The sequence below is a fragment of the Aricia agestis genome, chromosome 11, assembly GCF_905147365.1.
Source record: "Aricia agestis chromosome 11, ilAriAges1.1, whole genome shotgun sequence".
In the NCBI taxonomy this organism is placed as follows: Eukaryota; Metazoa; Arthropoda; class Insecta; order Lepidoptera; family Lycaenidae; genus Aricia; species Aricia agestis.
In genome coordinates this window covers 4220032-4232734 of record NC_056416.1, presented here as the reverse complement: position 1 = coordinate 4232734, position 12703 = coordinate 4220032, and the positions used below count along the sequence as shown (strand labels likewise).

General features: G+C 39.5%; 1 protein-coding gene across 1 annotated transcript in view; it reads right to left on the bottom strand.

Annotated features, from left to right (window-relative positions):
• Window positions 1–12703, bottom strand: part of LOC121731728 (laccase-1-like) — a 54597-nt gene that overhangs the window by 37730 nt on the left and 4164 nt on the right. The window contains exons 2-3 of the mRNA XM_042121317.1: window positions 11414–11513; window positions 9448–10514 (exon numbers count right to left, since the gene is read on the bottom strand). Coding sequence (XP_041977251.1) covers window positions 9448–10514; window positions 11414–11513 — 1167 coding nt within the window. The remainder of the gene's footprint in view (window positions 1–9447; window positions 10515–11413; window positions 11514–12703) is intronic.

Here is a 12703-nt window from a genome sequence, read left to right as displayed (position 1 = left end):
TTAGTCGTTCCCGCGCCTGGAGCCCTAGCATAGCCACCAGTAGAAATGCGAAAGTATAGACAAACTGTGGAGATAAACTTAAGGTGCTTTTCCGATCTTTTTTCGTTTCGATAAATTCAATTAAAATGCCACTTTATGACACACTATAGTCTTAAAAATTCAAATAATATCCTACTGTATGACATATACTATAGTGTGTCATAAAGTGGCATTTTAATTGAATTTTTGTCGGTCGCGATTGGCCGCGGTAAAGTTCGGAACGGCACCTTAAGTTTATGTCCACAGTCTGTCTATCCTTCACATTTCTATTGGTGGCTATGCTAGGGCTACTGATCTCTCACCGGTCCTAGATAACGGGTGTAAAGGAAGACCAATTGCTCTTGTGCACTGCGCATATGCTCAATATTGTTAGTGCTCAATTATATACTTGGGCACTAAAAATATTGAATAAAAACATCTCCATCCATGGGCGTACCGAGGGGGGGGCAGGAGGGGGGCAGCTGCCCTTCCCTGGATCATGTTGATGTCCCTACTAAGTATATTATCTACTACTTTTATCTATAAAAATTATAAACTAAGAAAACGATTTTTGCCATTTGTTTGCAATACAATATTTTACAACTAAAAATTATTAATTTTTTATTCTTTATAAACACCTAGCTTATAAAAAACAACACAATTTCCCATTTATAATATGTATTTAAGTATTGATTAATAATAATAATAATAATAATAATAGCTCCCACACCGGTTTCGGTGACGGTGGCCGGTTTCATTGAAACCAGGCCAGCTACGCAGGAGTAATTTTTTATAGTGTCCAAGTGTGTGCGCAGTACACAAGAGCACTCTCTATTCCTTTACTCTCATAACCCAGTGGGACGGCAGACCTACACGACCGGCGAGAGATCAGGCGCAGGACCTACTTTTTACATGCCCATCCGACGCATGGATCATCTTACTTGTCAGACAATCAGGTGATCAGCCTGCATTGTCCTAACCAAACTTGGAAATAACATGTTTCCAACGCGGGAATCGAACCCACGACCTCCGAGTCAAGAGTTGCGCTCTGTACCACTAGACCACGGAGGCGTTCATATTGATTACTCCATGTCTAACGGTCACAGTCTAAAAACAATCGATTGAAAGCGAGTCGCAAGTATCACAATCGATTAGTTATGCAACGTGTAACTCGGTAGCGGAGACAGTGACCGAATTACGCGAATTTTAGATAACATGAACCTAACTTTTGTAAGCAACATTAATAATAACTAGCTGTTTGACCGGGCTTTGCTCGGTATCCGATGAAAATGACAGTTTCTAGAAATGATTCCTAGCTAGATCGATTTATCGCCCCTGAAACCTCCTATATACTAAATTTTATGAAAATCGTTGGAGCCGATTCCGAGGATCCAATTATATATATATACATATATATATATATATATATATATATATATATATATATATATATATATATATATATATATATATATATATATATATATATATATATATATATATATATATATATATATATATATATATATATATATATATACAAGAATTGCTCGTTTAAAGATATAAGATAAGATAACAAAATGATTCGCCAGTCAAAACCATTACTCTTGTTTAAAGTTCTAATTATGAGGGACGTTTGGGAGACAAAAACAGAGAGGGAAATGGAAGAAGAGATTTGGCGATCGTTATACGGCTGCTCCCTTATTTGGAAATTGCCGCTACTAAAGAATGTTATTATGTTTATCCATCAATTATATTTATCTATATCGATGATATATCGATTCGATTTATTTAGTGCTTTCCATACAGTCAGTTCATGTCAGAGAAAAAAATCTTCGACAGTGGTATGGAAAGATATTCATATGCTGCCAGTTCTCCTTCTATCTGCTTTTACCTTTACCACCTGAATAATTGAAAGTATTCATACTTTTTGTACTTTCTCACAGCATGTTTCAAATAAGTGTTAAGTTTTCGACCAATAACATTTTCGGTTTTCTTCGTTTTCTTCATTCTAACACTACGAATAATATTTTATTCATAGTTGTAATACAATAATAAAATGTATTTGTACAAGGTGTAACAAAACTAAGAGATTAATACTTTAGAGTATGTAATACTGAAGAGTTATAATATAGAGTTCACTGTGAAAGTAGCAGCGCTGAATATATTTTTTTACTTTTGTATGGAAAAATTAATGACGCTGGGCGCTTGCCCATAAAAAATGCTCTTTCAGCGCTGCTACTTTCACAGTAAAATCTTTGTAAGGGACAAATACACAGGGTGTGTATTTGTTCCTTACAAAGTATTACACTTAGTATTCACCCTGTATAACTGAGGCATTTTAAGAGGAGTTCACACCGCCGTTTTTCTATACAAACGTTGTCCCTTGTTTCCTCCCTGGATGATGCTGGTAGAGTTATGATTTTTTCCTGAATATCTATGCTATTTCTCTTTTTTTCATAATTTTATTATTAAAAAAAGATAAGAACGTCCAAAATCCCAAAAAAATGGCCAGATTTTCCTCTGTATTCAAACACCCAGAAAACAAAACTGGCTAAAATATACCAAAAAAATAATACATAGGAACACAGCTCAAGCCTTGCTTGAATTCCTCATGAAGTACTTAAATCCGTTTTGTTTTGGAGAAGGAATCAGCGGACAACGAATCGAAGATTTTCGGTTTTTTTATTAAAACTTTTGTCGTGTTGTCTCTATCGCGCTCTGCGGTGGGAGACTCGAGATCGGTGAGACAGCAATACATTTTTAAATACCTATTTTCAATTTCTCTCGCCTTTGGTGTATCCTCTTAATTACAAAAGTGCCAGATAATAGCTGGTAGGTTTCGTGGTCGCGGCCGCAGCGACGCGCTACGTAACCACATCCGTACGAGCCGGTCCTATTGAAATATTTCCCCGATTCTGTTTTAATCCAACATTAATACAGCTTCGATCCAGTCCGGATTTTTTTACACACACACACACACAAATTTTCCTTTTTTTTTTACGAAAGAAGGGGGCAAACGAGCAAACGGGTCACCTGATGGAAAGCAACTTCCGTCGCTTGCTGCTGCAGGTGCGTCGCCGGCCTTTTAAGAGGGAATAGGGTAATAGGGGAGGGTAGGGATGGGAAGGGAAGTGAATTGGGTCTCCGGTAAACCCACTCACTCGGCGAAACACAGCGCAAGCGCTGTTTCACGCTGGTTTTCTGTGAGAACGTGGTATTTCTCCGGTCGAGCCGGCCCATTCGTGCCGAAGCATGGCTCTCCTAATTATAAAACGTTTTTCTTCACATTTCACTTTTCACATTTCTTTTTAAATTTAAAGCAAACAAATCGCAGCTTTTTAAAACTTATACCATTATTAGATGTCGCACGCAACTCCGTTGCGCCAAAATTTGTTTATCGCACAATAACGTACAGGAACCGACATTTTTTCTCGTATAAAAATTATCCTATGTCCTTTCCCGGGACTCAAAGTATCTGCATGCCAAACTTGATCAAAATCAGTAAAGTGGTTAGGGGTGTTTTTTTAAATAAACACCCTAGTAACTATTAATTACTTACCTGGTTTTTTCCAAACAGCCGACAGTGAGAGAGAATTTGCGAGTTATGAGGTACTATAATGACTATACCTTCATATCATGGCGTCTAATTTTTATTACGTCGTGCTTAACACCCAGAACGGATAGCCATTACCCTCAATAACTTTAATTAATGGCGTAATTTAACTACGTATGTTAACATGAAGATACTAACTTAATAAGCATGAGCAGTTACCTAACAGCTGTTGAAATAAAATAAAAAGTCACCAAATTTCGTGTAATGCTGACCTTTGACCACTAATATTATAAATTCGAAAGTGTGTCTGTCTGTCTCTGTCTGTCTAACCGCTGAACTGATTCGGAAGAAATTTGTTATGGAGATGGTTTAAGTCCCGTAAGTAAAAGACATAGGAGAGGATTTATCCCGGAAAAATACACGGTTCCCGCGCGAGAAACGAGTTTCTTTACAACGGCGTCGCGGGCGTCATCTAGTAGTTAAATCTGTTGCAATTGGGTTTCGTACCATGTATCGACAATCTTAAATTATTGCTGTAATCTAGGAACTTACCGATTAGCTGACCACAAGTTTCTATCATTATTATCTCTGTGGCTCAGTTGGTGGGTTGTTGGTAGCTCTAGCCGGGGGTCGCGGGTTCGAATCCCGCCGACGGAACAAAAATTTTCAAAGTTCCTGGGTCATGGATGTGTATCATATAATAAAAATCTTAAGTATATATTGTATAGTTTAAAAGTATTAAATATATTTCCGTTGTCTGGTACCCGTAACACAAGTCCTTCAGGTACTTAGCACGGGGCCAGACTGACGTGGTGTGAAGCGTCCATAGATATTATTATCTACTGTCGAAGCCAAATTGAATAAACCAATTTTGATGTAATTATTACCTGTTTGAAATTTGCTGCGACTCAAATATTGCGTTCACAATAAGCTGTCAGCCGCTGAATGTGAGCAAGAGTATGCAGTTTTTGTTTCCCATACAATTTTTTAACTCTTTTTTACACCTAAAATGGCTATAGAAAGTGATACGAAGTTCACCATCTATAAGTACCTAATCAGGCGCGGTCGCAGCCTGAAGTTTTGGAGGACGTGACTCACTAGTCACTACACTAAAAACCTAATTATTGCTGTTATAGGATAACTAGAAATTTCCTTTTTATTATTTGGCTAAATTTTGATATTTTTCGATTTGACCTTAGATTTTGGGGGCTCATGTTCCCTGTGAGTGAAAGACCCCTTCGGACCGCGCCTGTATCTAATAAAATTTAGTATTATCAACTTGTTGCCTAAATGTTTACTGCGAAATGCTTTTATTCATGTAATAACATTAAAAGTTATAATGATGTTATCTTGTTTATTATTTGTTTAATTGCATGCACTTAAAGTGCCGTTTACTGTCCCAATTTCAATGTATAATTAGCGCTATTTAAATTTAATGTAATTCAAATTTCTTTTTTTTATTTTTTTATTTTATTTTAGGTCGCTCAAACATCAATGTCATTAGCGACCACTTTAGGTTTACAATATTAAATTAGATCGTAGTAGTTAATTGACTTTAGAAATGTTACAATTTTTTCAGTACTTTCAAAACACTTATTGAAACATGTAGGGAAGTTAAAATTTCTATGTCTTATGGGGGTCAAAATAAGAATATTCGACTATAAAAGTACTTAATTGCTTAATCGTCAGTAATATTCTCAGTTGGAAATATACAAGCAAAAATACAATATAATATTATTTAATTTAAGAGAACATAAAACTTACTTTTCTATTGAAGTCGGTTAAAAACTAATTTTAACCCATGTAAGTATAGATCTCCAAGTTCCGACCACTGGCTTAATATGTTATTGGTGTTGCATTGTGCTGATAGTTTACTCGACTGCTTTAGGAGGGTTATACATTGTACAAGTGAATGAATCTTAAATTACCGAAAGAATTTCCCTCTCACTAGGAAAAAAGTTGCAAAATTTAAATATAATACACACTATATTTTGTTATATATAGCATACATGGTACATGTAACAAAACAAAGTAAAAAGTGTATAGGTAAGTTCCCTGTAAGGAGTTCACTGGGAAAGTAGCGGCGCCAAAAGAGTTTTTTTTTTCAATCTTTTATGGGCAAAATGCCGGGGCGCTTAGCCTGCTCAAACAAATGACAAAAATATTCTTGAAACTACAAAAATGTTACGTACCAAGGCCGGTATAAATAGTCAGTAGGTACTTAAGATGCGATCCGGTCTCAAGACGCGGTTCGGCTGTGTGATTGGTCTAAATTTTGACAGCCAACCAATCACAGAGCCTAAACCGTGTCTTGAGACCCAGATGCATCTTGAGTACTGACTATTGATACCGGCCTTAGTATACCAAAGTAAATGTTGCATCCGGTGTTAAAAACTTCAAACATGTTGCTCAAACGGAAGTAAACAAAAATTGTTAACATTATTTTGAAATAGCGATGGCCAACAATTAATAAGATATGCGCAATGAATAAAACATGAGGGTCAGATTAAAATGAATTAAAGTTAGTTTTGTATTTTTGTCGGAGACTTGTGCTGTATAAAATATTGACCTGATTATTGTGTACGTAGACCAGCGTTGCCACGTTTTTTTTGTGCCAAGTCGGGACTTTGAAACTTTTTTGAGTGAAAAAGCGGGATTCTTCAGTGAAAAGCGGGACAAAGTAAAAAGGTACAAAATCAAAAGTTTTTTTAAGTTTTCATTTTTTTATTTGCCTTATTAACGATTATGTGACAATAGATAGCTAAATTAGCCAAAGAAAGTCCACCCCTCTACCTCCCATACTCTTATCTTCATTACGCACCTTTCTTTCTCAGGAGTCAGCACCTACGTTCGGGCTTTGCCCGAAAAGCGGGACTGTCCCGCGCGGGACATTTAATTTTGATGAAAAAATCGGGACGTCCCGCCAAAATCGAGACGTCTGGCAACGCTGACGTAAACCATGGCGTAGGTCTATCTATTACATTGTACGTAAAATATAATGTGGTCAAATAGGTAGGTTAATACCTCCCGGCTGGTTTTATCCGAACTATTTACGCAGGAGTAGTTTAATTATTGTACCCAAGTACGTCCGCAGCGCACAAGAACACTCTCTATTCCTTAACTCCCATAACCCAGTGGAACGGACGGCCGACACGACTGGCGAGAAATCAGGCGCAGGACCGACTTTTTACATGCCCATCCGACGCATGGATCATCTTACTTGTCAGACTATCAGTTGATCAGCCTATTGTCGTGACTAAATTTGGGAAAAAATAAGTTTCTTCGTTCTTCTACGTAATTTATTATAGACCGTAGAACATACATTTTGTAACGTCAACCTGTGGGTCAAGAAACAATTGACGAACAACAAATGTTTACGAATATTTTTGAATATTAAAATGGCACGAACGACGTCATGAAAGTTTTTAAGTTTACATAATAATACGACAGCTGTTTTATACGAAAAGAACCTGGTACAGCCTACCCCTAGAGGCAGGAAGAAAAGTGTTGGAAAAATATTTTTGACAATGTTCGAAAACACGGGGCTGGGTTTTGAATTTTGTTTTTTTTTTGGGTTTTGAATTTTGTTTTTTTTTTGGCTTTTTTGGGTTGGCTCGAAATGGAATACAATCGTTTACGAGTACGAACATGTCAAGGCACAGTAGCTCTACCATGAGTTTCAAGCTATAGTATTTATCGATACTCGATACCGACTACGTAAATTTTGATATGGCAAATTTTACAGCGCCTCTAGCGGTTACTTGCAGAACTAAAATCGGCATACTAAATATTTACGTACTTACTCGATATCGAGTATCGATAAATACTATAGCTTTAAACTCATGGTAGAGCTACAGATTACTAAATAGTTATTATATTATGTGTAATGTGTCGAGCTAGCGACCGGTCGTGCTCCGCGTTACACACGCAGCAATAGTAATAATAATAATAATAATAATAATAATATTTTTGCGAATCGCGCGGCACATTGCCGCTGCACGTGACCATGGCGCTCGTGGCCAACGAGTTGCTGGCGTTTATCCAGCACGCCATCGACACTATGGACGAGGTCAGCATCATCCAGATCTGCAAGTCCTCCTTCTCCAGCGAGGAGATTTGCAAGGGCAAGCAGCTGCTGTACGAGACGCTCGGACAGAGCGCGAACATGCCGTCGCGCCGAAGAGACGGAACGGAAAGGAGCGTGCAGGACATCATCTCCCTGCTGAACCAGACGGATCCTGACAAGGTGCCGGCTTTTGTGTGGTAAAGGAGCTGCACAAGCTGCCGCCCGTCACGCTGGAACACGTCGACGTCGTCAGCCTACTGAAGGACATCAAGTTCCTGAAGGAGGAGCTGGCCGGAGTTCGATGTAGATTGCAGGCATCAGAGTCTAGTATCAGTGACTTACGTATTGAATTATCGCAATTAAAAAGTGGTAATTCAATATGTAGGTCACCTGATGCCGCTTACGTCACTATACGTCGAGGCGCGCAAGCGAGCACGTTTAGCCCGTCAGCATTATCATCGGACGGGTCACCACGAACACCGCTGCTGCCGCCCCCCGCCCCGGAGCCGCAAGGCTCCGAAGAGTCGCGAGACTGAGGAGAGCAGCAAGGCTACGAAGAGCCGCAAGGTGGAGTCTTCTCGGCCTGGCAAGGACGAGAGCAGGAGGTGCGATGAGGAGGGCTTCGTACTGGTGGAGAGGAGGAAGAAGAAGCCCGCCGCCCGCAACCATCGCGGCACCGCACCATATGTACCTGAGCTGCGTCTGCGGAGCGAGGTACCCGCGACGCCCCTGTACATATCCCACCTGCACTGGTCCATGGAGGTCGAGGACGTCGTGGACTACATCCAGAAGAAGACGACGCTGCGCCTGGAGGTCGAGCGTCTGCAGTCTCGCCACAAGGTTAACTTTAGCTCCTTTGTGGTGAGAGTACCGACGAATCTTCTGTCGCCTTTCGAGGCGCCGGAGTTCTGGATGGATGGATGGATGTAGTCTATTAGAGGTTCCGGGGGAGACTCCGGAACGAAGCTATTCACGTTGCCGGCAAAACGTGACAGTGTTAGTTTTTAAGAATATATATAAAAATATATTATGTATGTTAGTTTTAAGATATTTATTATATAATTGATATGTATGTTAGATTTAAGGTATTTGTTATATGAGCCTTTGATGCCCGAAATAAATGATTTGATTTCATTTGATATGTAGAGGGGCCTTTCGTTTATAGAGGAGTTCAAGTTTAAATGTAGATCTCAATGTCAATTATTGTTAAATCAACATTTTAATAAAACGATTTCTTATAAAAATGTGTTGTTTTTTTCTAGAATATTCATTTTCCTGGTGTAGTAACCTTCGCCTATTCATTATTCAAATGGTTATTTAATAAGGATTCATTATTTATTTATTTATCTTTGTTATGTTATGTCATGTTTATAAAATCTTTTATTTTTTCATTTACAGATTTTATTCACAGACTGTAGCCGTGAAGTCTAAATAAAAATAACATTACTATTTACGTATTTTTAATATTCCTGGCTTAGTTGCGTAAACTACGTATACAAGATGTTAGTGTAAACACCGTTATCCTTGAAACAATCAAAATATGAGCCCGGATCGGTAATTTGTATGGGTATGAACGGATTCTTTTCAGTTCCCATCATTGTTCTCATAGAAAAAGTTGTTCATTTTGACGGGCTCATTTTGATGATTTCAAGGATAACGTATAATATTCTACTCCTCATACCTTAATGTTTAAAAATCAAATTGTTCTAAAAAAGCAATTCTCACTGTCTACCAACTACAATGCAACTACCTCCTAATCTAGTCAAAGGTATCAGTAATCTATGGTCAAAGTTCCAAAATAACTTACCGACGCGTCTCGCGGAAATCTTTCGCGTGGAGTAGTTGAACGGCACATGGATGATCTCGTCCACTCTCGCCAGGTCCGCCGGCAGCGGCTCCGCGTTATGCGCCTCGGTCAAGCACACCACTCCCTCCTCCCCGCACTTGTCACTAAACACCGTGCTGAACTCACGTCTCACTTCCCCAACGTCCACTTCCTCGTGCTTATGCAACGCTCTATGCTCGCGATTACTGTACACCAACTCCGCGACCCCCTCGAGATTCCCCTGGCACGACCTATCCGCTATCACTTTTATTTTATACACTCCCAACGGCTTACTCGTGTTGATGATGAAGTCTGCGCGCTCGCCGCGACCCAAAGTTATCGCATGCACCGTTTCCGGCTTCAGTCTTTGGCCGTCCAATGCGACCAGCAGCAGCGAGTGATCCTGTATGCTGAACGTCACCGGGCAGCTCTTGTATCCGCCGCCGTACGCCAGGCGGAATCGGTACCGTTTTCCGATTTCAACGTGGAATTTCGCGACCGGGGCGTTCGGGGAGTCGGTCGTGTTGCCCTTGCCGTTTATGAGAAGGGATTCCGCATTAGGGATTTCTGTGATCACCCCCGAGAGCGGCCCCATGGACAGCCCCCACTCGGCAATGTAGATCGCGTGTTCAGTCGCGTCCACATCGAAGAGACTCCTCAGAGGATCCTGCTTCGGGGACTGTCGGACTATGAACGCTCCGGCAAGGCCGTCGGCCGCGTCCGCCGCTGAGTATGCGTGGTACATGTGGGTGCCGGCTTCCGAGGCGCGGAATTTGTACTGGAACGTGGTGTAGGCCGGCTGGGGGCACTGGGTCAGCATCGGCGTACCATCCATGAAGGGTGTCTCCTTCTGCGGCTGTCCCCGCCAGTGTATGCTGAGGGCATGTGCTGGTGCTCTGTGCACCACATCTACAACTAGTATGTCGTTCTGGCAAACGTGGAATGCCGGAGCTGGCAACTCTCTGTTCGCTGAGAGCACACCTCTGACTCTTCCATCCGCTGTTATGCACATCGGTGGACAATCATTCTCCGTGCAGCTATTACACGATCTGGAAATAAAATAAATGTTATAATGATTAGCATTAAACATGAAAATCTTTTCACCCTCAGAATGGACTAAATTGCGACCATTATATCATACTGCGCTCTTTGAATAATCCGAGAGAAATTCGAGTTTAAATTACATAAAAGCCTATAAATATTTGCTAGAGCCTCAATCGTTAAGCATTATACTTTAATTACGTTGCGATTTATGATCGAATTAAACCATTAACTCGGCTTCGATTCTCAACTTTCAATTGCTATAAACATGTCTGGTGTATTTCCGCGGCAACCGGTCTCGGGCGTCGATAAATCATATTTCGTTTTGTCGGCGCCGGTCAGCTTGTCGGACAGGTTGCACAACCGCGTTTCCGTCATCAAAGCCAGCATGAAGATGACGCAAGACTGCACTTTACCTACACTCTACAGTCTAGAGTCAGGTGACATAAATCGATTGATCTAGGTCAAATCATGCAGGTCTATACCTCCTGTACTGCAAGGATATTTTGAGGTGTGGAAGATAATATCATGGTAGTGTGTATGCGAAAGAGTGCGAAAGCGTCGACATTATCATACTTTGATGAATAAATTGATATGAAAAGCATAAGACGTGTGGTGATAGCTGATAAAATAATTATCATATTAAGGGCCTGTTTCACCGCTTCCTGATAAGGCTATCCACCACTTAATTTGACAGATGGAGTATGGAAAATCAATCAAATAACCCTATCGGGCACCTTATCAGGAAGCGGTGAAATAGGCCATAAGTGGGTTAACAATATCTGTGACAACATTTGTAATTCTCAATTTAATATCCTTGTAGGTTCGATAGACAATAAATGTGATTCACTTTTCTTTTTTGCATACACATGGTTATTTGTCCAGATAAGGTGGGATTAATACTCACTTGCTATATGTTTTGTAGACTTCTATAACTAATTTGACTCTGCATATCATCGGCCAGTCTAGTTCATGGCACTCACGATCACAGGTTTCGAAGTGGTCCTCTGAAACAAGAAAAATATTTTTGAAAACAGTTTGTAAGGCGTTTCTAATTCTTTTTTGGCTGGTTTTAGTGGGTCATACTTGTAGCGCGACCAGGGGCGCGACCAGGGTAGGGACCCTGTTACGACAAAACGTTGCAACCCGGGCTACATCGTTTTGTCGTAACAGAGCCTAAATAATTTATCTACTTGATGTAAGCTTTGTATTGATTAAACCCAAAAAATTGAGGGCAAGTTTTTAACCAAAATATTCCATGTATCATATTTTTGCTGTAACCCAAAATGTAGATGAAATATTTCTGCAAAACACTGTAAGCCACTCGGCTTACAGCGTTTTGCAAAAATCTATATCTATACTAATATTATAATTCTGCAGAGTTTGTTAGTTTGTTTGTTTGCTTTGTTTGTTTGTTTGTTTGAACGCGCTAATCTCAGGAACTACTGGTCCGATTTGAAAAATTCTTTCAGTGTTAGATAGCCCATTTATCGAGGAAGGCTATATTTTATTGCGCTAAGACTAATAGGAGTGAAGAAATAGTGGAAAATGTGGAAAAAAACGGGGGATATTATATGAAAGGGCTTATTTGAACGCGCAAATCTCAGGAACTACTGGTCCGATTTGAAAAATTATTTCAGTGTTAGATAGCCTATTTATCGAGGAAGGTCATATAGCTATATTTTATTATTCTACAACTAATAGGAGCGAAGAAATAGAGGAAAATGTGGAAAAAACGGGGGAATATTAAATATTGCAGCGTTTTGTATCCGTAGTAGGACAACAATCGCCTGAGTTTAAGCTTATTTTTATTTTTGCAAAACGCTGCAAACTGAGTTTGCCCCTTTATATTTTATAATGGCAAATGTTTTTTATAGTATTTTTAAAATAATTTTAAAAAATACGATAAAATAATGTTCTAATGAAAATTTGGAAATATTATGAGTAATCAGCTCATATAGAAACCATGTACCTATCTACACTGGATAAAATTTAATAACGAGCTTAAAATAAACATAAACAGAGCTTAAAATACAGCGTTTTGTCATAACAGGGTAGCGGCTAGTGATAATGTCAAATAAAGAACAATCTTCATTAGGTATATCATCACTTGTTCGTTTTAGTAACTGTTAAAAGATAACTCTTATTGCTAAAATATATTTAGCGGATACAGCTAAAACGTGGTATTTAAACGTGA